The sequence below is a fragment of the Sus scrofa genome, chromosome 2 (genome assembly GCF_000003025.6).
Source record: "Sus scrofa isolate TJ Tabasco breed Duroc chromosome 2, Sscrofa11.1, whole genome shotgun sequence".
NCBI classification, from domain to species: Eukaryota; Metazoa; Chordata; class Mammalia; order Artiodactyla; family Suidae; genus Sus; species Sus scrofa.
In genome coordinates this window covers 75,537,271-75,564,182 of record NC_010444.4, presented here as the reverse complement: position 1 = coordinate 75,564,182, position 26,912 = coordinate 75,537,271, and the positions used below count along the sequence as shown (strand labels likewise).

General features: G+C 51.5%; 1 protein-coding gene and 1 long non-coding RNA gene across 11 annotated transcripts; one reads left to right on the top strand and one right to left on the bottom strand.

Annotated features, from left to right (window-relative positions):
* On the bottom strand, positions 1,074–13,464 carry LOC110259369. Of its 2 annotated transcripts, none has more exons than XR_002341701.1 (5): positions 13,236–13,464; positions 12,766–12,948; positions 10,835–11,135; positions 9,429–9,483; positions 1,074–1,356 (listed from the first exon to the last, which is right to left on the bottom strand). It is a non-coding gene; the product is annotated as an uncharacterized LOC110259369 (long non-coding RNA). The 2 variants fall into 2 exon arrangements; XR_002341700.1 differs by lacking the exon at positions 1,074–1,356 and adding an exon at positions 2,977–3,413.
* TLE6 (transducin like enhancer of split 6) lies at positions 13,507–26,542 on the top strand. 9 transcript variants are annotated; one of them, XM_021084151.1, is made up of 17 exons: positions 13,507–13,626; positions 14,217–14,301; positions 15,049–15,122; positions 16,105–16,150; positions 17,674–17,715; positions 21,766–21,828; positions 21,913–22,177; positions 22,295–22,317; positions 22,439–22,691; positions 22,777–22,880; positions 22,970–23,007; positions 23,360–23,612; positions 23,702–23,952; positions 24,232–24,373; positions 25,055–25,205; positions 25,427–25,503; positions 25,651–26,537. In XM_021084151.1, the coding sequence occupies exons 2-17, from the start codon at positions 14,254–14,256 to the stop codon at positions 25,753–25,755; spliced, it is 1,935 nt and encodes a 644-aa protein (XP_020939810.1). In that variant the 5' UTR covers positions 13,507–13,626; positions 14,217–14,253; the 3' UTR covers positions 25,756–26,537. The 9 variants fall into 9 exon arrangements, 8 of the variants coding, with proteins under 8 accessions (XP_020939810.1, XP_020939808.1, XP_020939812.1 ...); XM_021084149.1 differs by having other exon boundaries at positions 14,217–14,322; XM_021084153.1 differs by having other exon boundaries at positions 14,217–14,322; positions 22,631–22,691; positions 25,651–26,536.

Sequence of the window (26,912 nt, the reverse complement as noted above, 5' to 3'; positions counted from 1 at the left end):
AATTTTTATTGAGAGAGTGGTAGATTCACAGGCAGTTGTAAGACATAATTCAGATAGATCCCTTCTACGTTTTGCCCAGTTTCCCCAGTGGTAACATTTTGCAAAACTCTAGTAGGATGTCACAACCACGATCTTGACGTTAATAATTTTTTTTTTATTCAGGTGTGTGTATTAAGTTCTATACAATTTTATCACCTGGGTGGGTTCATGTATCCACAGTCAAGATACAGAATATAGGAAATGATACGGCTGTGGCTGAGGGTCGCACTTGTGGCATATGGAAGTTCCCTGTATAATCACACCCATCTCCCTCCAAATTTTCTCATCACCATAACCCACCAGGAAGTGGGTTTTTTTTTTTTTTTCAAATTTTGTTTTTCTTTTTTCAGCCATACCCATGGAATATGGAAGTTCCCAGCCTGGGGGTCGAATCAAAGCTACAGCTGCCAACCTACACCACAGCTACTGCAAAGTTGGATCTGGGCAGCATCTGTGGCCTACATAGCAGCTTGCGGCAATCAAGACTCTTAACCCACTGAGCGAGGCCAGGGACCAAACCCGCATCCTCCAGGACACTAGGTCTGGTTCTTAACCTGCTGAGCCAAAATGGGGACTCTAGAATTTTTTTTTTTTACTTTTTAGGGCCGCACTTGTGGCATATGGAAGTTCCCAGGCTAGGGGTTGAATCAGAGCTACAGCTGCCGGCCTACACCACAGCCTCAGCAACATAGGATCTGAGCCATTTCTGCCACCTACACTACAGCTCAGGGCAACACCGGATCCCCAATCCACCGAGCGAAGCCGAGGATTGAACCTGCATCCTCATGCATACTAGTTGGATTTGTGTCCCCTGCACCATGACAGGAATTCCCAGAAGTTTTTTTTTTTTTTTTTTTTTTTTTTTTTAGGACAGTCATACTCCTAGGAGCCCCCTAAATCCCACGGCCCCACCTACTGAACTACAAATGCCTGGCTGGGCTCAGAAATCTACATATTCACAAAGATGATCTCGGGGCTGGGACAGTATCCGGACAAGAAGGGCCTGAAGCATCTATTGGGACAGAAAGCCAGGCAGTGTTCACAGAATGATGGGAGGTTGTCACAAGAGCACTGAAGCCAGTTTGAAGGGGCCCCACCACCAAATCTGGGGCAATGGGACCATTAAAACAATGAAGGGGATTAGCCGAGGGCCCTGAGGGCAAATCTGGGGGCGGTGCTTCACGTGGCAAATGATGATTTTGCAATTGTCCCAGCAAAGAATGTTTCAGGCAAGCATCAGCCATTGGAATCGCTTCTGAGATGTTTTCCAATGCCCATCCTTGTGTGCAAGGTGATATTGCTGCCCAGTGCTGCCAACTGTGGTGAAAACAGAAAAGACACAGTAAGGGAGCTAGAGAGTGCCTCAGGCAGGGATAGGGTGCTATTTTATGGAGGGTGGGGTCAGGGAAGACCTCTCTGAGGAGGTAATTTTTGATCTGAGACCTGAGGTAGTTGAGGGAATGAGTCTCAATGTGGGATTCCACGGATGGGAAACGTTCAGAACAGGTACATCCACAGAGACAGAGAGTGGGTTCCTGGTTGTCAGGGGCTGGGGAGGGAGGGGTGGGTGACTGCTCATGGGGACAAGGCTTTTCTTGGTTTGATGAAATGTTCTAGAATTAGCTAGTGGTGGATATTCCCTTTGTGGCACAGCAGGTTAAAGATCTGGCATTGCTGAAACTTCGGCATGGGTTCGATTCCAGGCCCAGGAACTTCCGCAAGCGGTGGATGAGGCAAAAAAAAAAACAAAAAAAAACAAAAAACAAAAAAACAATTAGCTAGTGGTGACTGTTACACAACTTTTGAAATATATTACAAATCACTGACTTGTTCACTTTAAATAGGTCAATCACACATTATGGGAACTCTTAGCTCAATAAAGCCGTTGCTTAGGAGTTCCCATCGTGACTCAGTGGAAACCGATCTGACTAGCATCCATGAGGACTCAGGTTTGATCCCTGGCCTCCCTCAGTGGGTTAAGGATCTGGTGTTGCTGTGAGCTGTGGTGTAGGTCGTAGATATGGCTCCAATCTGGCATTGCTGTGGCTGTGGTGTAGGCCAGCGGCTACAGCTCTGATTTAATCCCTAGCCTGAGAACCTCCATGTGCTGTGGGCACGGCCCTAAAAAAGACAAAAAATAAGAGAGGGTTAAAAACCATCAAGATTGATAACAGGATGCCATCTTAAGCAGAGCTATCTAGACTTCCCATTGTGGTGCAGTGGGTTAAGAATCTGACTGTATTGGCTGAGGTTCCTGCTGAGGTGCAGGTTCAACCCACAATGGGTTGCAGCTGCAGCTCAGATCCATGCTGAGGGTGTGCCATAAAATAATTAAGCCAGGGAGAAGCACAAGGAAAGGCTCTAAGCTATTCAATTTTAAACTAGTCATTTCTAAAAGGTATTGTGGGCCACACATGCAATTTAAAATTTTCTAGACTCCACACTTTCTAAAAGGGAAAAATATTAATTTTAAAAGTACAGACATATAGGTGTGAAATGCATGAATCTACTTTTCCCTGTTTTTTTGTTTTGTTTTATTTTGTTTTGTTTGGTGGGAGGCATGCCCATGGCATGCAGAATTTCCCAGGCCAGGGATTGAACCTGCCCCACGTTGTAATCAGAGCCACAGAAGGGATGACGCAGGATCCTTAACCCACTGAGGCACAAGAGTACTCCTTTTTTCTTTTTCTTTTTTTTTTTTTGTCTTTTTAAGGGTGCACCCATGGCATATGGAGGTTCCCAGGTTAGGGGTCTAATCAGAGCTGTAGCTGCTGGCCTACGCCAGAGCCACTGCAATGCCAGATCCAAGCCAAGTCTGCAAACTACACCACAGCTTACAACACCACCAGATCCTTAACCCACTGAGCAAGGCCTGGGATCCAACTCACAACCTCATGGTTCCTAGTCAGATTCGTTTCCACTGTGCCATGACGGGAACTCCTTTTTTCTTTTATGTGTATGCGGGTTTTTGTTTTGTTTTGTTTTTTTTCCTGTAGTAAATGCTGAAGCACTATGCAATCCACAGTTAGTTGAAGCTGTGGACATGATGTTGCTGAAACTTGGCCTCTGTCCACTGGTGCTGAACAGAAATGCAGAGACAGAGTTTTTGGTAAAGGAGAAAAGAACAGTTTTACTGATTTGCCAGGCAAAGGAGGCCACAGCAGTCTAGGCCTTAAAGACTGTGCCTTCCATTGGGAAGAACTGCAGGCAGTTTTACAGTAAAAAGGAGAAAAACAGGGTTCTGGATAAGAATCAGTGTTGAGAGCAATAATGCATTCTTCTTTCTTTGGGGGAATCTTTAGTCATCGAAGTTGGTGTCATGAGATCTCAGCATGATCCTGATGGTCTTCTTGGTTATCAAATCTCGATTTTTCCTAAAATAAAAATACTTGTGAAGAGGACAGAGGTGAGGGCAATCTAGGAGAGTCCCTTAGAAAAACCACATGTTTATAATCTTTGACCCACAGGCAACTGTGCTCAGGGTGCCTAATCTGTAGCTCATGGGTGATTCTGTTTAGGGTGCAATTAAGCAGAGAGAGAAGCACAAGGAAGCGCTCTAAGCTATGCAATTTTAAACTAGTCATTTCTAAAAGAAGCTTAAGGAATATAACTTCTTGTAGGTGGGTGAGGTGACTGTATCAGTGGAAAAGTAGATACTGAGCATTACAAGATGCTCGAATTTTCAAACGTACAGAAGGTCGGCACCCCTCATCCTCATGTTGTTCAAGGCTCAGCTGTATTTTGTATTTATCACCATTTGTCCAAAATAGTCTCCAATTCGAAGTTCCCATCGTGGCTCAGTGGTTCACGAGCCTAATATCCATGAGGACACAGGTTCAATCCCTGGCCTTGCTCAGTGGTTTGGGGATCCGGCATTGCTGTGAGCTGTGGTGTAGGTCGCAGACGTGGCTCAGATCCCATGTTGCTGTAGCTGTGGCACAGGCCAGCAGCTACAACTCTGATTGGACTCCTAGCCTGGGAACCTCCATATGCCGCGGGTGTGGCCCTAAAAAGACAAAAAAGAAAAAATATATATATTCTCCAATTAAAAGGGAACGCTTTTGCACTGTTGATAGGAATGTAAATTGGTGCAGCCACTGTGGAAAACAGTCTGGGGGGTCCTCAAAAAATTAAAAATAGTTACCAAATGATCCAGCAATTCTACTTCTTGGGATTTTTCCAAAGAAAATAAAAACACCAATTCAAGAAGATATATGCACCCCTATGTTTGTAGTATAACCAAGCTAGTGCCCTGTGGGGCTCTTAGGCACACAAGCCTTTCTGTGTCCTCCATTGCTTGTTGTCAGGGACTAAGCCTCAGCCTCCATGACCTTCCCTGAGCTCCAAAGGGCAGTTGCTAATCAGGGAATGGAGGCGACGCTGAGTCCAGGGATGAGCCGTGCAGCCTTGGGGCAGAGTCCTGGTTCCTCCTCAAGGAACGTACAAAACAATATTTTTGAGCCCTTCTGTAGATCGAAAACCCCCAACAAATGGAAGAACTGCATGATGAAGCATTCTTCCGTCTGGGAAGGAGGACCACCAGAACCAGTCCTGAGGCCACTAAACACCAGCTTTGAGAAACAATGCAAGCTTGCCTCTACCCTGATCCTTATCCATGGCCCTGATCCTTATGCCACCCCCCAAACTATAAAACCTCCTCCTAACCCCTTCCACGGGGGGCACAGTCTTTAAGGCATTAGCCTGCGGTGGCCCCCTTTGCCTGGCAAAGCAATAAAGCTATCTTTTTCTCCTTTACCCGAAACTCTGTCTCTACATTTCCTTTCAGCACTGGCACAGAGAGGCTGAATTTTGGCAACAGTAGCAACACTATTTACTATAGCCAAGGTATGGAAGCAACCTATAGAGCAATCTATAGAGCAGTGGACAAAGATGTGATATAGGGAGTTCCTGTTGTGGCTCAATGGAAATGAATCCGACTAGGAACCATGAGGTTTGGAGTTCGATCCCTGGCCTCGCTCAGTGAGTTAAGGATCTGGTGTTGCCATGAGCTGTGGTGTAGGTTGCAGATGAGGCTCACAAATCTGGAGTGGCTGTGGCTGTGGTGTAGGCCAGAAGCTATAGCTCTGATTGGACCCCAAGCCTGGGAACCTCTGTATGCCTTGGGTGTGGCCCTCGGAAGCAGAAAAAAAAAAAAAAAAAGATGTGGTATAGGAGTTTCCTGGTGGCTTAGTGTGTTAAGGATCTGGTGTTGTCACTGCTGTGGCACGGATTCAATCCCTGGCCATGGGTGCGGCCAACCAAAGCAAAACAAATAACTAAAAATAAAAATATCCATGAGCATTTTATGTCTTTAGTAGAAAGTCTTCAAAATCCTGTGTGCTAGGGAGTTCCCATTGTGGCTCGGTGGTAACGAATCTGACTAGTGTCCATGAGGACTCAGGTTCAATCCCTGGCCTCACTCAGTGGGTTAAGGAATGGATGTTGCCATGAGCTGTGGTATAGGTCACAGATGCCACTTGGATCTGGCGTGGCTGTGGCTGTGGCTGGCAGCTACATCTCCAATTTGACCCCTAGCCTGGGAACTTCCATAGCCTTCGAGTATGGCACTAAAAAGACCAGAAAAAAAAAAAAAATCCTGTGTGCTACATACTCAATTCAGACACTTAATTGTCACTACACATCCTTGGTCTGTATTTAGATGTCATAAAATTTACCATTTAAAGATTAGATTTTCGTTCCCAAATTGTTCCAATGAGAAACCAGCTCTGCAGGTTTTAGCCCCCTAGATCTTGCCAGGTAACTGGGATGGTTAATTAACCTAATCGAGTGTCATCTTTTAAATTGACATTTAAATTAATTTAATATACATAAATTTAGACATCCATTTCTTCAGTCTCGGCAGCCATGTTTCCATAGCTGCTCAGACAGCAGAGCTCAAAAGAGAGCAGTGCTTAGAGCCACAGGAACAGAAATGGAAGTAACTCAGCTTTGTGATTAGGAGGAGGAGGGATGTGGAGACAAGGGTTAGTGAGATAGAGCTAAAGCCTCCATCATCACATGGAATCATCATGTCCACCACTGCAAATCCATGGAAAGCACCAGAGCTCAACCTGCGATGGCCAGCTGCATCGCCCCCCCCACCCGCACCCCACCCTCTGCTGGTAATGCCCATTCTCAAGCCCCACCTTAGACAACCTCACCAGAAACTCTGGGCTTAGGAGTTCCTGTTGTGGCTCGGCAGTAAGGAACCTGACTAGTAGCCGTGAGGACTAGTATCCACGAGGACCTGGGTTTCATCCCCGGCCCCACTCAGTGGGTTAAGGATTCAGCATTGCCATGGCTGTGGTGCAGGCTGGCAGCTGCAGCTCTGATTTGACCCCCTAGCCTGGGAACTTCCATATGCCCCAGGTGAGGCCCTAAAAAGCAAAATAAATAAATAATAGTAATTTTAAAAAAGAAACTCTGGGATTGGAACCCAGAGATCTGTGTTTTAACAATTACTTCCCCAGAGATTCTGATTCATATACAAGTTTAAGAACCATTGGTGCAAATATTTGAAAGTAAATACCCTAAGAAAAGTAAAAAGCAGCAAATTCCAAGGAACCCACTGAGGCCCCAGCAGATCATGGTCACTTGTCATTTGAGATCTTTGGGTTCTCTTTGTTTCCTTTTGTTTCGTGTTTAGTATTATTTTGTATTGAAATAGAGTTGATTTGCAGTTTTATATGAGCTTCAGGTGTATAACATTGTAATTCACTATTTTTACAGATTACTCTCCATTAAAAGTTATCACAAAAGAATGATTTCCTGTTTAGGAACAACGTGTCAGTGTATGTCTTTGGTGAAACATCATCATCATCATTATTATTATTTTGCTTTTTTTAGGGCCATGCCCATGGCATATGGAAGTTCCCAGGCTAGGGGTCGAATCGGAGCTACAGCTGCTGGCCTACGCCACAGCCACAGCCACAGCGGATCTGAGCCGAATCTGCGACCCACATCAGAGCTCACAGCAATGCCATATCCTTAACCCACTGATCAAGGACAGGGATTGATCCTGCATCCTCATGGCTACCAGTTGGATTCATTTCCACTCGCCACCAGTGGGAACTCCTAGTGGAACATTATTGAAAGTATCCATAGACGCTAGATAATAGAAAGGCAGATAAACAGATGAACTGAAGGGTCTGGATTCCATCCACCCAACCACCCAGACCCACTTGCCTCTGTGATTCCGGCATCCCATCTCAAAGGATGGGCAGAAATGAGACTCCAAATCAGGACTGGAGCTTGACAGCCTGGTGGCTGATGAGGGCAAGGTGGCACCTGCCCACCAGGAGACCCCCTTCTGAGGAGGAGGAAGTTCCTGCCACTGCTCATGCCCTAATGTAAATGTTTCCCTCTGGGAAGATGTGGAGCAACTGGGCCCTCATGGCACCGTTGGTGGGAATGGATTGTGGGGCAGCCAATTTGGAATCAGCCTAGCAGCTTCTGAAAAAGGTTAGCAGACACCTGATCCCACCGTAGCTACCTCATAGGCATCCCCTGGAAAGGAATGAAAGCAAGTTCCAATGCACAGATCTAAGCAGGGTTGTTCATAACAAAACAAATGTCTATCAGCAGGGGAAAGGATGAAAAAAATGTGGTCCATCCCAGAGTTCCCTTGTGGCTAAGTGGGTTAAGGACCTGGCGTTGTCACTTCTTTTTATTTTATTTATTTATTTATTTGCTTTTTAGGGCAGCACCTGCAGCATATGGAGCATCCCAGGCTAGGGGTCCAATTGGAGCTACAGCTGCTGGCCACAGCCACTTCAGATCCAAGCCTACACCACAGCTCACAGCAACCCACTAACCTGCTACCTCATGGTTCCTAGTTGGATTCGTTTCCATGATGAGAACTCCCTGGCATTGTCACTTTGGCGGCTCAGGTAACTGCTGTGGTGCAGGTTTGCTCTCTGGTCTAGGAACTTCCATGTGCTGTCAATGCAGCCAAAAAAAAAAAAAAAAAGTGGTCCATCTATGCAATGGAATATTATTGGCCATAAAGAGGAAACAAGTACTGACACATGCAAAAATATAGACAGACTTCAAAAAATAAGCTCAGTGAAAAATATCAAACACAAAATATCACATATGTTATAAAGATATATCTAGAGAAGAACATACCTGGTCAACTCATGTTATGTAAATTATACTTCAATAAAGCTGCAATTAAAAAGTTGCTCCGGCAGAGGGTGACAGAGACCACACATTCAACTCAGAACCTTGGCGTTCTCTTGTGGTACAGCAGGTTGAGACTGACCTCACTACACTGGTTCCAATCACTGAGGCACGGGTTCCATCTCTGGCCCAGGAAATTCTATATGCATGGGTATGAGGTCTAATTTGCTGACTATCTTCTCCTCTTCCCTCCTCATAGAGGGAGTGAGCTGGACCCCCAAGAAGGTATTCTGCAGCGTCTCAGTCCCCTGGGGGTCCCACTGGGATAAAGCCACCACCTTCATGTAGAGGAATCATTGGATGAACAATTGGCCCATTGGAAGTTTGCTGGGAAGCTGTCAGCAGCCTAAAATGCCTGATTTAACCACCATGGTCCTGCTGAGCCCTACATGTTCGCCAAGTGGCTGGGTGGGTGGAAGAGTTGCTGTTCAGACGTCAACTGGGTCACATCCCTTCACCAAGTCCCAGGGGAAGGAGGGTTCTTGGTGGGGTCAAAGTATGGATTGGGATGAACTGACACTTTGGGATGGATGTAACCAGCGGACAGGGCTTCGCCCTCAAAAGACAACCTCAGTACCACCAGCCTGCCCAGCCCAGTAGGGAAGAGTCAGAGCATGTGGGGTGTTTTGGGGGGCCACCTTGGACCCCACCTGAGACCCAGCCATGGGAGGAAAATAAGCACCAAAAATGCACTTGGATGAACACAAGTGTCATCCCCCCAGTCATCCTTTCAGCCACGCACAGACGGGATGGACAAGGGAGAATTAAATACAATTGAAAAATCATGGGGTAGTGATTAGGATTAGGGGAGCAAGAAAGAGATAGGGATGGGGCCTCCTTGAAAAGAGATTTTAAATTGAGTTCTGGATGGCAGAAGATGTTCACTGTAAAGAAGAGAACAAGAGGAGTTCCTGTTGTGGCTCAGCAGTAACAAACCCAACTAGTATTCATGAGGACGTGGATTTAATCCTTGCCCTCACTCAGTGGTTTAAGGATCCAACATTGCCATGAGCTATGGTGTAGGTTGCAGACATGGCTCGGATCTGGTCTTGCTGTGGCTGTGGTGCAGGCTGGCAGCTACAGCTCCAATTTGACCCCTAGCCTGGGAATGTCCATATGCTGCATGGGTGTAGCCCTAAAAAGACAAAAAAAGGGGGGGAGGGGACATGAGAAAGGCTGAAATGTGGATAAATGCGCACCATACTCACCAGTGATCCACACCGAATCAGGGAAGCCACCCCCAGATTCCTGACCACCAGAGCCCTGTGAGGTGATTGATACACATTTACTATTTCAAGGTACTAAGCTTGGGGGCACTTTGCAAAACAGCAGTAGCTAACTAATACATCCAGATTTCTTTAGGAGCTCCAGGTCCCAGAGATCCCAAATTCACTTCGGGATGGTTACACTTTCCTCCAAGTTTGGTGGTCCAACCCAACCACCATGTAGACAGTTCAAACAAAGGGGTTTCATTAAGATCTGGGCATTAAGGTGTAAGGGTTATCCGTGTACTTCTGGGATTCAAATCCCAGTTTAGCCACTGAGTAACAACAGCAGGTCGTGGGGCAAGTCAGTCAACCTCTCTGAGCCTGTTTCCTCCCATGCACAACAGGGATGTCAGGAATCACTGAGGGTTGAGGGGGTTGCTCTAGTTACTTAATTTCTCTTTTATCTTCCCTCCTGGAAGGTAGAGTTGTGTCCCCTAAAATGATACATTTAAGTCCTTACCCCTGGTAGCTGGGACTAGGACCTTGCTCAGAAACAGGGTCTTAGCAGATATAATTAAATAAGATGAGGTCATACTGGAGTAGGGTGGCTCCAAATCCAGTGACTAGTGTCCTTATAAGAAGAGGGATGTTTGGGCATTCCCGTTGTGGCTCAGTAGGTTAAGAATCTGACGAGCATCCATGAGGATGCAGGTTCCATTCCTGGCCTCACTCAGTGGGTTAAGGATCCAGCGTTGCACAAGCTGCGAGGTAGGTGGCAGATGTGGTTTGGATCTGATGTGGCTGTGGCTGTGGTGTAGGCCTGCAGCTGTAGCTGATTTGACGCCTAGCCAGAGAAACTCCATATGCCACAGGAGTGGCTGTAGAAACAAAACAAAACAAAAAAGGGAGTTCCTGTCGTGGCTCAGTGGTTAACAAACCCAACTAATATTCATGACAGCGTGGGTTTGATCCCTGGCACCGCTCAGTGAGTTAAGGATCTGGCGTTGTTGTGAGCTGTGGCGTAGGCTGGCAGCTATAGCTACGATTCAATCCCTGGCCTGGGAACCTCCATATGCCACAAGTATGGCCCTGAAAAGACAAAAGACAAAAAAAGAAAAGGGACCTTTGGACACACACAGATGGCCATGTGAGGACAGAGGCAGAGACTGGGGTGACACATCTGCAAACCAAGGCCACCCGCACCACCAAAAACTGGAAGAGCAGGAAGGATGCTCTCCTGAAGAACTTCAGAGGGAGCAGAGCCTTGCTGGCCAAAGCCTTGACTTTGGACTTTGGACTTCCCGCCTCCAGAATGGGAAAGAATACATTTCTGTTGTTTTAAGCTCCCCAGGTTTGTGGTTGTTACAGCAGGCGCCCAGAAGGGAATGCAGGAAAGGAATGCGAACCTCTTTCCACCAGGTGGCAGAAAGCAAACCTCAATCAATGCCGGGTAATTCAATCAATTCACTTTTCCTGGGGCCAGGCTAAGTTCATGTGGTGGCTGGGAGCAGGGCCAGCTGGGGGCCTAGGGTCCTTGGGCAACTCCCAGCCCGGCCAGCATCTCTGGAGGGTCTCTGGCTTGCAGTTTCTTGGTCATTCATCTGTTGCCTGGAAACACACACCCTCTACCTCCAGCCTTTCGGCAGCTTCACCTGCACTGTTGTCACTTGGCTATTGTCTGTGGCCCACGTGGCCCACTGGGAGGTTCTGGGGATGAAAGAGAGAACGTGTATGAGGGGGTGGCATTGAAACCTGTCACTACCTCCCAGCTGTCACCTCTCTGTGGTCACTCCACAGCCCCCTCCCCACCCTGGGCTCTTGAGCCCCCTTCCTGGTCCACACCCAACCCAAGTGATCCTGGGGCCTCTGAGCAGCAGGGTCTGAGGTCTCCGGGGTGGGCCCAGGGGAATGAAAGAGCTTTGGAAATGCAAAGACTTTTTCTCTCCAACTTTCATCCAAACCTTGGATTCCAAGTAAACCACAACAACTCGAGAACCAAGAAAGAAATCTTAGCTTCCTCCTTCCCAAGGAGCTGTGTCATCTGCCCCCTTTCTGAGTGCTCAAGGAGGCTGTGTCCCTGCTGGCCAGGCTGGAGCAAGCAGGGGACAGTGAAAGGAAGAAGCAGAAGGAGCCACATCAGCCAAAATGGCAAATGTGACCCCAACCCCATGCTCAGGGACATCCCACAAGTGGAGACAGAGTAGCTACTCTAAAATGCTTCTGATTTCCAGAGGGACCTAGGATTTTTTTCTTTTTTAAGACCCTCAGGGAGATCCCGCGGTGGCATAGGAGGTTAAGGATTCTCAGCTGAGACTGGGATTTGATCCCTGGCTGGGAACTTCTATATGCCTTGGGTCTGGCCAAAAAAGAACCTCAGATCTGGTTCTGCTCTCACTGGCAATGGGAAGGTAATGGGAAGGTTCTAGATCTGCAGTGGGGATGGTTATCCCTAGCCACATGTGGCTACTGAGCAATTGACATTCTTTGGGCCAGTGTGCCCGAGGAACTGACTTTTAAGTTTTATTTCATTTTAATTCATTTTAATTTAAATAACCACAGGTATCCAGCAGATACCCTAGGAGACAAGACAGCCTCGGATAAACTGGTGTGTCCAGCTGACCAACGACAACCATGGAGAGGAGGGGAGCACACAGGGAGAGGCAATTAGCAGCAGACTGGACCATAAATATAATACACTTCAATTGAGGGCCAGTGGAGGGATCAAGGGCGAAAACCTTTAGTTGCCGCCAATCCGTGGCAGCCCTCACTTTCTTCTCCATAGATAAGCCACAAAACCCAATTTGTGTGTTTACATCATAACCCCTAGGGGCTGCACATCCCAAGATCTGAACCCTCAGTGGCCTATTTCCCTTACACACTCCTCACCCCCCACAAAGCACAAGATGGGGTTGTGGGGGAGATTTCTCCGGTTTGTGTGGATCCCAAGCCAGCATCCTTCCCACCCCCTCCAGGTGCAGGCAGGTATAAGAATCCCCATCAGCATTCTGTGAATTTTGAACACAACAGGGTTTAGGGCCATGGAGATTACAAGATTAGCTCCAATATAAAACAGATTTGGAGAAAAATAAGAAAGGGAGAATGGAGGCCTCCCTAAGGTGGTGACCTCTGACCCAGAGCTGAAGGTGAGGGATCCAGTCAGTGGCAGTCAGGGGAGAGACCCTCTCTGGCCCAGGGGAGAAGAGCCAGTGTAAAGGCTCTGGGGTGGGCACAAACTTGGCGTCTCACCCCAAACTCTGGACTAACGGCTTCACATCTCAGAATCCCTCCACACACCCCACCCCTAAGTCTGACATCACCCCAGGCCTAGAGTACCCACCACTCTTTCTCTCTTGGCCTTGAACCTGAGAGAGCTGAACTAGGCCAATAGTCCCAAGGCCTTTGCAGCTCCAGCTTTTGGTTCTCAGATTCTCAGAGCCTCTGTCCCTGGGCTTGAAGAGCAGCAGGGAAAATTCGCTGATAAAATGCACAGCCCTGGGTTTGGCTCCTGGGAAGCCTGGAACTAAAAAAGTTCAGTTTTTTAATATTGAGGAAAAGGGTCTTAGTGCGTATCTAAGGACTAGAGCGAGACTGCCCTACCTAAGATCCCCCCACTTCCACTCTCAGCGCCCCACCCCACCCCCGCCTCCCAGCCACGAGTCACTCCTGGGTAAGACGAAAAAATTATAAGGCTTCTCACCAAACAAGGCAACTACAAGCCTCCCAGGCCCTCCCCAAGTTCTACCCTCTCAGACCCCCAAACCCCTTGTCCTTCTAAATATCTTTACTCCAGCCTGAACCCCAAACTACCTTGACTCTGCAAGCAACCCTTTCCTGCAGCGGGACCGCGAGGGTTAAGCTGCGGCGCCGGGCGCGCTGATTGACAGTCCGGCCGGCGGCTGGGGAGAGCCGACCAATCAGCGACGGCGACCGAGACCCACGTGGGAAAGCAGCCTAGCCATTGGCCAGCGCCGCCAGCAGCCGCCCGCGGAGCCTGAGCCCACGTGCAGCTGCTCCCTGCTCATTGACCAGCTTCCCGGTTCAGGTGGCTGCGGGCCGGGGCGGGGCTGGGGCGGGCCGGGGTGGGGCCCGATGGGTCAATTGGCCCCGGGGGATGGGAGGAGGCGCTTCCAGTCTGCCTGAACTTGGCCGACCCTCGCGGCATCTTCCTGGCACCTCACGGGCCACGATCTTGAGGGAGGCGAGTAGACCCGCCGGTCTCCTGGAGGACCTCAGGGTCCCTGGGCTGGGGAGGAGGCTGGAGGGATGCTGAGGGGTAGAAGCGAAGTGAAGAAGGGTTAGGCTTGCTGCTACAGGAGTGATTGGAGTAGAGCGAAGTCTCTTTCCTCCTGAGAAATTTCTCCTAATGCACCTGGCCAACTCTTACTCATCCGTCAAAACCCCTTTCCAAATTATGTTCTCCCGTACTTTAAGAAGTTGTCTCAAAACTAAGATTGAGCTTTGGCATCCTTCTCTGGGTTTCCTCCCACCCTGACTGCTCCTGGCGGGGTGTGTAGGTGTTCAGAACCATACCCCCCCCACCACCTCATAAGGTGAGGTCCTAGGGTCCCCATCACTAATTAACACAGCTGGAAGCAACAGCGGGGTAGATGAGTGAATGTAGGATGTAGGGAATGCTGTGGAATACCGCAGGCAGGGAGGGGACTGGGGACTCAGGACTGGGTCCTGGCAGGGGTGGGTGGGAGGCCGAGGGTGGGGTAGAGCTGCTTCTGTCCCTGCCACTGCCCAGCCTTCTGTGTTCATGATCTTCTGTCTTGTTACTTTTATTAGAGTCCCTGGCTAAAGTCTTTGTGACTTCTGCCTGAAGATGACCTCTCGGGGCCATCGCAGCCCCCACGAGCACCTTCAAAAGATGGTGAGGCCTCCAGGAACTTTGGTGAGGAGGGCCTGGCTTGGCATTAGCCCCTGGGGGAGAGGGGGTAAGAGGTTGGGGGCTGGGCTCAAATCTAGTTCTCCTGCTCCTGAGAGAGGAAGAGATGTAGGCCTGTCTTGCCAGGCCTTAAGCTGGGGACACCAACCCATCATGGTTTAAGATATTTATTTATTTAGTCCTTTTAGGGCTGAACCCATGACATATGGAGGTCCCCAGGCTATGGGTCCAATCGGAGCTGCAGCTGCTGGCCTACATTGCAGCCATAGCCACAAAAACACAGGATCCAAGCTGAGTCCGCCACCTACACCTCAGCTCATGGCAATGCCAGATCCTTAACCCACTGAGCAAGGCCAGAGATCGAACCCAAATCCTCACGGATACTAGTCAGATTCCTTTCCTCTGCACCACAATGAGAAATCCTCAGTTAATATTTTATGAACCAAAAAAAAAAAAAAAAAAAAAACCTCCCCCCATTCCTTCCTAAAAGACTATTTCTAAGCTTAGGCCGGGGGCAGGCAAACTTCTCTAAAGGGCCAGAGAGTAAATATTTTCAACTTTAGGCCAAGAAGCAAAATGGAAGATGCCTGTGGGTACTTAAGTAATAAGAGAGCAAGCCAGTTATCTTCAGGTCTCAGGAAGTCCCACCCCTCCCTCCTGGGAACTGATGACCTGATTGCTGGGATACTGGGAGCCTGTGGGTCTTGTTTATCCCTCTTTCAATCTCTCCAGGCTCATCCTGAGGCCAGCCTTCCAGCCCTGAACTACCAGGAGGTTCTGGATCAACTCAAGCAGCAGTTCCCCAGGTGAGGGCCATTCTCGGCAGCTGGAGCCTGGCTGTGGCCCCAAGTCCCACTGAGGAAAAAAATCCCACTTGGTGTCTCATTGGCCTAAAAGTCAGAACAATTAAAAGGAAGGGAGTGGGGGGAGGAAGCATATTGGAGGCCGAAGCAAAAAGGAAGGAAAACCGGTAAAAACCAACCTGGCTTGCATTTAAATGTTTGATTTATTTTGTCATTTAGTGTGAATTTGCTTGCATTCAATTGTATATTTGAAGGAGTTCCCATTGTGGCTCAGCGGTAATGAGCCCGACTGTTATCCATGCGAATGCAGGTTGGATCCCTGGCTTCGCTCAGTGAGTTAAAGATCCTGCATTGCATGAACTGTGGCTCGGATCTGGTGTCGCTGTGGCTGTGGTGTAGGCCAGCAGCTGCAGCTCGGATTCAACCCCTAATCTGGGAAATTCCATGTGCTGTAATGCAGGTGCAGCCCTAAAAAGGAAGGGAAAAAAACAAACAAAATGCATTAAGGAGTTCCCCTGATGGCTCAGCAGTTGAGGATCCAATGTTGTAACCAATGCGGCACTGGTTCGATCCCTGGCCTGGGAACTTCCACATGCCACATGTAGCCAAAAAAAAGAACATGAAAACCAGATTCATCTTGACACTGCCTTCAACGTGGCACCAAAAAAAAAAAAAAAAAAAAAAGGGGGGGGGGAGTTCCTGCTGTGGCGCATCAGGATGGCCAGCATCTTGGGAGCACAGGGACGCAGGTCTGAGCCCCAGCTCAGCACAGTGGTTTAAGGATCCAGCCTTGTCGCAGCTGCAGCTTAGATTTGATCCCTGGCCTGGGGGAACTCCATATGCCCTGGGACAGCCGGAAAAAAAAAAAAAGAAATGGCACCTAGAAGGGACTAGCTCACTTCCTGAAACAGCCCTGCTAGGGGGCTGGGGACAGGGCTCATGCTGGGGAAGGGTTTTGAGGAATCTGGTCTGTCTTTCTTGGCAGGTTCCCCACTCACTTGACATCACAGATGAACAGCGCTTACTACCTGGTGAGCCCCGCCCCTCCGCCCACCCCCATCAGGCAGCTCCTCTCCTGGAAAGGGAAAGGGCTGTTCTGTTTGGCCTCAGGAGTCAGCTTTGGGGACACCTGCTCCTCTACTTTGCTTACTTTAGACAACTGAGGCAACTCACTGAGCCCAAGCTTCCTGTGAGTTTTTCTTAATAAAATATGGAAAACAAGTAATTGCATATTTAAATTAAGGAGATATTTCTTTGGCTCAGTGAGTCAGGAGTATAAGACATGACTGGAGTCCCTGTCCTTCAAAAGTGTATGTCCTAGTGTGTGCTGTCTTCTAGAACTTTCCATGAAGATAGAAATGTTCTCTATCAACAGGGTCCCATATGGCACCCACTAGCCACATGTGGCTCCTAAGCACTGGTAAGGAGCTGAATTTAACTTGATCAAAAGTTAGAGCCACACTTGACTAGTGGCTACTTCACTGGACCAGTCAGCTCTAAAGGAAGGAGAGAAACAGATAAGCAAACAGGGAAATGAGAGTCACAAAATATCAGCATCAAGAAAGCAGAAGGAGATCCCATTCGTGGCTCATTGGTTAATGATTAGTATCCATGAGGATGCGGGTTCAATCCCTGACCTCGCTCAGTGGGTTAAGGATCTGGTGTTGCCGTGAGCTGTGGTGCAGGTCATAGACGTGGCTCAGATCCCACAGATGTGGGATGTGGCCCCAAAAAGACAAAAATACGGAAAAAAAAAAAAAAACACAGAAGGTGAAGGGGTGAAAGTGAGTAAAGATTTTGAGCTAAGGTGGGAGTTCCTGTTGTGGCTCAGCAGGTTACAAACCCAACTGGTATCCAAGAGGATGTGGGTTTGATCCCTGGCCTCACTCAGTGGGCCAAGGATCCTGCATTGCCATGAGCTGTGGTGTAGGTTGCAGACTCAGCTTGGATCCCGCATTGCTGTGGCTGTGGTGTCGGCCAGCAGCTGCAGCTCTGATTGCTTCAGTCCCCAGCCTGGGAACTTCTATATGCCAAAGGTGCGGCCCTAAAAAAAGCAGAAGGAAAAAAAAAAAAAAAGATTTTGAGCTAAGGTAATCAGGAAGGGCCTCTCAAAGGAAGTGATGTTTGTGATGAGACATGGAAGATAAGGAGTTCCTGCCACCCTAGAGAGAACAGGGAAGGTTGTTTCAGGCAGAAGGCGCAGCACACGCAAAGATCCTGGGGCGAGACCAGGCCTGCATTGTTGGAGGAAGAGTGAGTGGCTGGATCAGAGTGAGCAAGAGGGAGGTGGGGAGGGCAGGGAGGGGGTAGGGGTAGGCCATGCCCCCCTTTGACCTTCACTTCATATCTGGAGTGAAAGCCAGGGGTCTCCCTGATTACAGCCCAGTCTGAGTGAGGTAGGCGGTATCCCATTTGATGAGAGTAGGGACAAGAGAGGTAGCACGACTTCCCTAGGGTCACACAGCTGAGGAGAAGCACACACAGCATTCAGTTCTGCACTCTAGCCCATTTGTATCGACCACCTCCCCGTGTGATTGCCATTGCTCCTTTGCAGTTCCAGAAGATCCGGCAGGGGCTCCAGGAACATCACAAGCAGGTGAATGAGGGACCAGGAGCTTGGGATGGGGCTGCCCCTCTTTTGCAAGGCAGGAGAAAGGGGGAGAGAGGGAGGAAGGGAGGGGACAGGGAAGGTTGCAAGGGGCCTTGGGGGCCATGGGAGGACCTGGGCTTTTACCCTGAGGGAGGTGAGAGCCTTGGAGGGCTGGGGACCAAGGGGGCTCTGAGGTGGGCCCGCCCTCCCCCGCATCTCAGGAGTGCATCCCCATTCCCAGTCAGTGCATCCCCCCACTGGTTCTTGCGTGGCTGGACGAGAACAGGGGCCTGTCAGCAGGTTGCGGGTTAGTTGCCTCTGCTAGGAAGGGGCCGTTTGTTATATGCCAGGCTTAGCCGGATGCGGTCTCCATGTGTCTGAGGTTCTCAAGGGCCTGGCTCACACTCGAGGTTGGGTGGGGGAGCAGGCCTGCACGGGGGCCCAGCTCCCAGCACAGGGCGCCTTGCCCAAGCTGAAGCACAGCTTCCACCCCTGCCTGTCCTCCCGCCACCTGGCCCCTTCTCCTGGGTACTGGCGGGACTTTCTGCCTGTGCCAGATGTGACTGGCGGAGGGCCAGGGCCGTGTCTGCGACTTAGCAGGGCCTGGGGTGGGGAGCTCAGGGAACAGAGAAAGACAGATCCAGAGCCTGGGGCGAGGGCGGGGAGGGGGGGTGGCGCTGAGACTGCGGCAGAGTGGGGGGTGGGGAGCAGGAAGCAACCAGAACACGGTTATTCATTCAACAGATATTTATCCATCACCTTCTTGCCAAGTGCTGTTGTAGGCGCCAGGGAAATAGCAAAGGAGAACACAGGCAAACCGCTGCCCTTGGGGTGAGAGGAGCTTGGTAAACAGAAGTGTCAGATGGTGAAGGCTGGGGCAAGGCAGGGATGGAATCAGGAAGCCCCAAGGGGACATGGGGGACCAAGGTAAGAGTGGGTTGCCATTCAGGGTGGTCAGGGAAAGCTGGCTAAGAAGGTGACATTTGGGAAAACTCTTGAAGGAGATCAGAGAGGGAGTGTAGGTGTCTAGAATGAGGAGTAGACCAGGCAGAAGGCACAGCCTGTGCAAAGGCCCTGGGGCAGGACTGGGCCTGGTGTGTTGGAGGGACATCGAGGAGTCCCCTGTGTCTGGATCAGGGTAAATGAGGGAGACAGAGGGAGGAGGCGGCATCAGGTTGGTGACAGGTGCTATCTTGCAGAGACCCTGTGAGCCTCCAGAAGGACTTGGGCTTTTACCCCAGGGAGGTGGGGGCCCAGGAGGGCTGTGAGCAGAGGGTGGGCAGGACCTGACTCAGGTGTTTACACGTGCCCTCTGGTGGGTGCTGCAGGGAAGATGGACAGTTAAGGGCCTGGACAGGAGCTGGGGTCCAGTTAGGACCATCCAGGTGGGGGATGCTGGTGGTGAGAAGCAATCCTATTGTGGATGTGTTTTGGGGAGGAACTTGACAGCACTTGCTGAGTATGGAGATGTAAACGGATGAGGATGAGGATGCTCAGGGCGCAGGTGGGTCTTCACCGAGCATCCCCTACCCCCACAGAAGGCCCCAGGTAACCATCCTGATCCCTAGCCATCTTGTGGTTCCACACAGACCACCTCCCCCTCCCGTTTCCCTTTCCTTGTTCTTTTCCCAGCCTCCTGGCTGTGCATTTAAAATCCCCAGCAGCAGCAGCCCCCCCTGCTCTCCAGCCTGCCTGCACACAGCTCTTCCCCAGGGAGGGCCAGCACGCAGGCAGGAGGGAGCAGCACTTTTCATGCTGAGTGCATTAAAGTGCCAGTAAATTGCGCATTAACGAGCCAGGGCGAATTGGGGAAGGCTCCCCTGGGCCTCATGCTGCTGGGAGGCCCAGCTGGGGAATCCATCACTGGCTGCCCTAGGAGGTAGCAGCCTGGCGCACCGAGGGCTCTGGCTCTGGGATGTAGGACCCCCTCCCTGTCTCTCCCTCCACCATCCTGTTTGCACTAACTGGCAGAGGATGGGACCCGCCTGGGAGTGGAGGCAGATAAACATGCTGGGCCCCCGCGTCTCTTTTTGGGCAGTTGGGTTTGATGCTCTGAGCCTCAGTTTTCTCATCCGCAGAATGGAAACACAACTGACAGCCATGGCGCTTATGCTGCCTTTCCATTAGCAATTACCTCTCTCTGTGAATCGGAACATTTGCCCAGGATTTCAGAATTCACCCTGGGCCAGTCTGGGAGCTTCTTGGCATTTACCACGGAGGGGCGTGTGCATTCATGAGGCCCATAGGCGCTGCCTCCAAAGCCACAAGCCAAATCAGAAATCCATGTCATCCTCTCTGATAGCCACAGGACACACATGGTTCTTTAAATTTTAGTTGACATTCATCAAGTAGGCACTGCCTACATTTCAAGTACTCAAAAGCCCTGTGAGGCAAGCGGCAACCACCTTAGACGGGCAGGTCTAGAACATTCCTAATAACACTATTTAGTCTGTCTGGACTAAATATAGCTGCACAAACACACATTCCCACAGAGCCCCTTATCTGCCCAGAAGGGTCTCCCTAGAGTGACTCCTGGGCAATACTCGGGGGAGCTTGCTGTCTTGTGTGGTCTCTGTCCTCAGCTGGATGCTGCGCACATTCTGGAAACCACTGCTCTTGATTTTTGGTGCCTCACCGTCCAGTCCAGCAGCCCCCAGCACACATGTGGCTATTGATTTTCTTTTTCTTTTTTTTTTTTTTTGAGGGGGTGTTCTTTTTTCTTTCTTTTTTTTTTTTGCTTTTTAGGGCTGCACTCCCGGCATATGGAAATTCCCAGGCTAGGGGTGAAATCAGAGCTGCAGCTGCCGACCTAACCACAGCCATGGTAAGGAAGGATCTGAGCCTCGTCTGCAGCCTACACCACAGCTCACGGCAATGCCAGATCCTTAACCCACTGATCGAGGGCAGGGATGGAACCCGCATCCTTATGAATACTAGTTGGATTCTTAACCTGCTGAGCCTCAATGGGAACTCCCAACTTTTTTTTCCTGATAAAGTTAACTGTTGACTTTTTTAAAAATTGGTTTTAATTTGTTTGGCCATGGCATGCAGCAGCTTCATGTGGGATCTCAGTTCCCAGACCAGGGACTGACCCAGGTTTGAGGGGTGAAAGTGCCAGACCCTAACCAGTTGCCCACAAGGGAACTCCCTGACTTTAAAAATAAGTGACCCTCCTACCCCTATCTGCTTTGTCACCTGCTCTGCTCCCCAAGAGGTAACCACTTGTTTCTTAGGATTTTTGCAACATTTAAGCAAATTCAAATGTCATCCCCACACATGTGTACACAAAGCTTTGTTCTCTCTCTCTCCTTTTATTTTGGCCTCACCCACAGGGTGTGAAAGTACAGGGATCAACAAAGCCACGCCACAATAGCAACCAGAACCACTGCAGTGATGGTGCTAGGTCCCTAACTCACCAGGGAACTTTTACACACCTTTGCTTCTTGAAGCTATTTTAGTTTTCTTTTGTCGTTTGAGGGCTGCACCCCTGGCATATGGAGGTTCCCAGGCTAGGAGTCTAATCAGAACTGTTGCTGCCAGCCTACACCACAGCCACAGCAACACCAGATCTGAGATGCATCTTTGGCCTACACCACAGCTCATAGCAACACCGGATCCTTAACCCACTGAGGCCCAGGGTGGAACCCACAACCTCTTGGTTCCTAGTTGGATTCATTTCTGCTGCACCATGACGGGAACTCCTCTTGAAGCTATCTTAAACAAGGGGTGGCATTCAGGCTTTAGTTTTCAAACTTCCCAAGAAGAGCAGTTGGCTGTGAGCTCAGATCTGGTGATACTTTTTGCCGTATTGTAATGTTGACTGGTGATTAGGGCTCGATTTTTGTCATCTGCGGCCAAAGCCAGCTTCTGGGTACCAAGGGCTTGATCCATGCTAGGTGTGGGACAGAGGGCTCTGCATGACCATGAACCCACCCAGAAACATTCAAGGCAGGTGGTGCAGCTGTTTTGCACATGGGAGACTGGCCTGTAGGGAGGCAGTGGCGCCCAGGGCTGTCTGATAAGGAAGCTTTAGCTGGGATGACATCCTCTCTCCAGGCAGAGAACTTCTTACAGATGATGGAGACTTGTAGTCAATCCTTGGGCTTCCAGCTGGGGAAGGTAGGTTCCTGGGTCCCCAAGGAGGGAGGGCATGGGCTGGGGCTAAGGCACCTCCTGGACCCCTCATGACCCCATGCCCTATAGCACCAGGGGAACCAGGACTCCCAGCACCCAGGGTCTGAGACCCTGCAGCCCTCCGGTCTCCAGAGGCCAAACTTCGAAGACATGGCCACAAGGTCATCCGACTGGCCCCAGCAGGCCCCTGGAGAAGACAAGGACACAGTCCACCAGCTAGACACGTGGCCATCCTGGGACCCTGAGCCCAGGTTTTGGCAGGATGTTCTGATGGAACTACTCTGGCGGATGTTTGCCTTGACTCACGATCAGGGGGAGCACCCGAGATGCATGAGTGAGTCTCCCTGATGGTGAGGGGAAGCAGGGCGTGGGGCGCGAGGAGGGACAGCATCCGTTGACCTTGGTCGCCTTGGTCTCCCCCTCTGTCCTCTCCTTCCACCCATCATCATAGTGACCGAACAGGCAACAGACCTGGTAAGTAGCTGGAATCCTGGGTACCTGGAGGGGGGGCTTCTGGGCTGGGTGTCATCCTGGCTGAGCCCCCAGGTTGGGCATTTGGGTGCCCATGGGGTTGGCCTACTCCCTCCACACTTAGCCCTTGAGTGCCCTCGGAGGACCTGAGCCTGTCTGCAGTTCCACATGCAAGGAGGGATGGCACTTGAGGCCGCTGGAGCATCCTGTCCACACCACCTGGGCCCTCCAAGCCAGCTCTGGTTCTCAGAGCACCCCCGCCCCCACCGCCGGCAGGTCCTTTGTTCTGAACCACCTCCCCAATTCCCACGGGCAGGAAAGCCAGGACCCAGGACCACGACACTTGAAAGTGGAAGTGCTTCCCAAGGCCTCTTTGGGTAATCCCCCTGGGAGGAGGGCAGCCCACTTTGGGGATGGGGGAGGGGCCATGCCCACCATCGATCCACTCTTGTCTCTGCCCAGTTTTCAGCTCTGCCAGGCCCTCCTCCAGCTCCTCTGAGGACACCCAAAAAGGGAGCTCAGGACTGGGCACTATAGCAGGAGGGGTGTTCTCCCACAAGGCCCAGGTGAGACCCGGCACCCCACAGGAAGGCTGGGGTGGGCTGGGGTGGGACGAGGATGTGGCTCAGCTGTGATCTCCTCCATCCGCCTGCAGGAGCTTGCCGGGAAAGCCCATCAGTTTCTGAAGCCTATGTAAGTAGGTCCCAAAACCTTGGGGTCTGAGGCAGGAGGAGCCCAGATGGGAGTGAGAAGGCTTCCTGGAGGAAGGGGCATAATGGTTAGGACCTCGAAGGATGGATAGGAATTTGCTAGGATAGGTCAAAGCATTTCAGGCAGAAGGGAGCAGTGTTTGGTTACGGGAGAGAGAGAATTCCAGGAGGGCTGTGGTAGGACCTTGCGGGATGTATAGTGTGCCAGGGAAATGAAGCCTGAGAGGACCCCAAGTTGGAAAAAGGACACAGCCTCTCTGGGGCTTGATAGATGTCCCCCTCTGGCCAGAGAGGCTCACGGGCTGACTAGCGATCCTGAGGCCTCCCCTCCCAAGATGCTGGGACCCCGAGGACTTTGAAGACACATGGAATAGGCCTGACATCTTGCCCTGGCAATCCAAGAAGCTGGCCATCCCACACCGAGTGGAGAAGATGCGGAGGCTAGATCATGGGGAGCCTGTGCTGGCCACGGCCATCAGCAGCTTCACGCGGCACGCCTTCACCTGCGGCAGGGGTGGCGTCAAGGTGTGGAGCCTGGTCGGCCAGGTGGCAGAGGCCACGTTTCCAGAGAGCTACCTGCGTGTCCAGGTGAGAGGGGCTGGCTCTAGGCTGGGCCAGAGCTTGTGGGAGAGCCACCTGCAAGGGAGGAAGCTCAGCTCAGGCTCTGACCACCCCAGACCCAGGGGGCCTACCTGCGCACCTGCTTGCTGATGTCGAATAGCACCACCCTGCTGACGGGCGGCCACAACCTGGCCGGCGTGAGCCTGTGGGACCTGACAGCACCCTCCCTGCACGTGAGAGCAGAGCTGCCCTGTACGGGCCTCACCTGCCAGGCCCTGGCCGCCAGCCCCGAGGACAGCCTGGCCTTTGCCAGCTTCACCAACGGCACCGTCAGGATCTGGGACCTTCGGAACCAAAGCGTGGTCAGGTGTGGCCTGGAGATGGGCGGGATCAGCCCTAGAGCCCCTTCCCACCTTGGCCCCTAAGCAGGGACCTAGCAGTCTCATGGCCAAAGTCCCTTTCCTTGAGGAACTTGCATTTGAGCCTAAGACCCAGGTTCAAAACTTGGCCAGGCTGTTTCCTCCCAAGCCCAGTCATGGTACTTCTTGTCTACCTCAGTTTCCCCATCTGTCACCCAGGTGTGATTGGGTGGGTGGTATCTCCGAGTCTCAGCTCTGACCCCCCTCCTGATGCCTCTCCTGGCCAGGGACCTGCCAGGATACCTGAACGGAGCCAGGAGCATTGCTGTCAAAGACCAGACCATCTGGACTGGGGGTCTGGATGCTTACCTGCGGTGCTGGGACCTGAGGACTGCTGGGGAGCCCCAGGAATACCAGTTCGAGTCCCAGGTGTGAAGCCGGAGTAGGGCCGGCTCAGCTGGGATGGACCTTGGACTGAAGGAGGTGGACGCGGGGGGAGGGGCAGGGAGGTAGTGATCCCCAAGTCTCAGTGATGCTGTGAAGAGAGGGGTCATTAGCTTTGCCCTCTCCAGCTTCCCAGGTCACTTTGGATGCCTCTGTGCTCTGTAACAGATCAGGTGTTGCTATTCCCATTGAGTCTGAGTCGATAAAGTAGAGATGACCATACCCATTTTTCAGATGAGCCAACCAAGGCCAGAGATGTAAAGTTTGTTTGTTGGGGCCTCACAGCCAGAAAGCAGGCAAGCAGTTGGCCCCCAGGGTGGGTCCCTGTGCACCTGTGGTTTCTATTTTTTTCTTTTTGCCTTTTCTAGGGCTGCTCCTGGGGCATATGGAGGTTCCCAGGCTAGGGGTCTAATCAGAGCTGTAGCCATGGGCCTACGCCACAGCAACACCGGATCTGAGCCACGACTGCGACCTACACCACAGCTCACGGCAATGCTGGATCCTTAACCCCATGAGCAAGGCCAGGGATAGAACCCACAACCTCATGGTTCCTAGTTGGATTCATTAACCACTGAGGCACGACGGGAACTCCATTTTTTTTTTTTTCCTCCTGTGGTTTCTTGAGTCCACTGAGACTTGACTTTTTCCCTGCTACCTGCTCCCCAGATAATGAGCCTATCCCCCAGCCCCCAGGAGGAGTGGGTGCTGGTGGGCACAGCCAATGGCCAGCAGTGGCTGCAGCCCACCCTTGGGGGCCAGAAGCACATGGCGGGGTGTAAGGATGGCACCATCCTTGGTCTCAAGTTCTCCCCACTTGGTGAGTGGCCAGCAGTGGGGGGACATCCCCAGCCTCACACAGACTGACTCCACCCAGCTCTTTCTGGCCCTTCCTCAGCAGGAACCACCCTCAGGGACGCTCTCCACAGAGCTGTGGGGGAGGTGGGGGACTCCCCACTTCCCAGATACCCAGGGGTCTGGCCCTTAGCTGCTGACCTGCCCACTTTCCCCTGTGACGGGGCTCCCCTTTGCCTCCTCCAGGCCAGTGGTGGGTGACTGTGGGCACAGACAACCTGGTCAGCATCTACAGCAGGTGCACAGGGACCACAGTGGTCCAGGTACTGGGGTGGGGCAAGCGGGTGGGACACTCAGGGGCTGAGCCCAGAGCTCCAAACACAGAGGCTCTGAAGGGACCATGTTTGAACTGATGGGCCTTCAAGGGTAGGGGTTGGTGAGCCCCCTCACTCTGCTCCCCGACTCTCCAGGTTCCCGAGTCATCCTCCGTCATGTGCTGTGATGTATCCGCCAGCAACCGCCTGATCATCACGGGGTCCAGGGACCACGCCTCAGTGTACCAGATCATGTACTGAGGCCTTGCCAGGGTGGGTGGGGTGGGCACAACTGGGCCTGTGATCTTTGTCACGTGTAATAAAGCAGCTGGAAAAAGAATTGATTTGGTGCTGCGTCCTGGCCCCAGCCATTGCATGGAGATTTGGAAGGACTCTGTCCAGCTTGCGTCTCTGGGCCTTTTGAGTCCACATTTCCTGAGACTGATCAGAGCCCTTGACCCCCACTGTCGTGGGGGCTGGATGTGGAACCCTTCTTCCTACTCTGTGAGCTCATCTCGTCTCACGCAGAGATGTTCCCAGGCCCTGCCTATAAACCCAGGGATGGGGTCCTCAGTCATTCAAGATACCTGCGTTGTTAGACCAGTGCTTCTCACCCCAGGGGACACCGGGCCATGCCTGGGGTCAAGTGTGATTGTCACAACCTGGGGGGGGGGCTCTTGGCATGGGGTGGGTGGGGGCTTGCGGTGCTCCTCGGCATCCCACAGTGCCTGGGGTGGCCCTGCAACCAAGAATTACACAGAACCAGTGTCAGCCATGCCAAGGGGGAGAGTTACAGCAGTGGCTCTCACCGGCCAGCACTCTTCCATCCTCTCAGTAGGGCTCCGAAAGCACAATTTGCCCACCCCCGTCCTTCCAGGATGAACAGCATCCTGGGTGGCATCATCTGGACCAGAGAACCAGCCCGTCTTCAGAAACTACCCAGGCATGACTGTTTCCAGCAGGGATACTGCCACCCTGCCATCTCCCCTCCAGAAGCTTCCCTGCCTCACCCTCAGTTCCCTCTGAGCCATGGTTCTGGTGGCAGCCCATGTGAGCTGCCAGAACCAGCTCTGAAGGCTTCCCCACCCCCACCAGCCTCTCCCCAAATCTGGCTCACATTTTCACGGGCTTCCTCTGCTTATGCCTCATCTGGAGGTTAGGAGGAACCCCTGCCCTCCTGGTTTTCACAAGACCAAACTCCTTACCTCTGAGCCTTTGCACATGCTGTTCCCTCGGTTCCCAACAGACCCTTCTATGACTCTTTAGCTCTTCTCTTAGCCATTATCACCTCCTCTGGGACTGACCTCTGCTTAGCCAGGTCATGTGCCAGGCTCTGAGGAATTCTCTGGATTTCAAAGGAAATGTACCTGCACCCCAAATAGCTTCAGGCACCACCATATTCCCTAACTCTTTGTTCG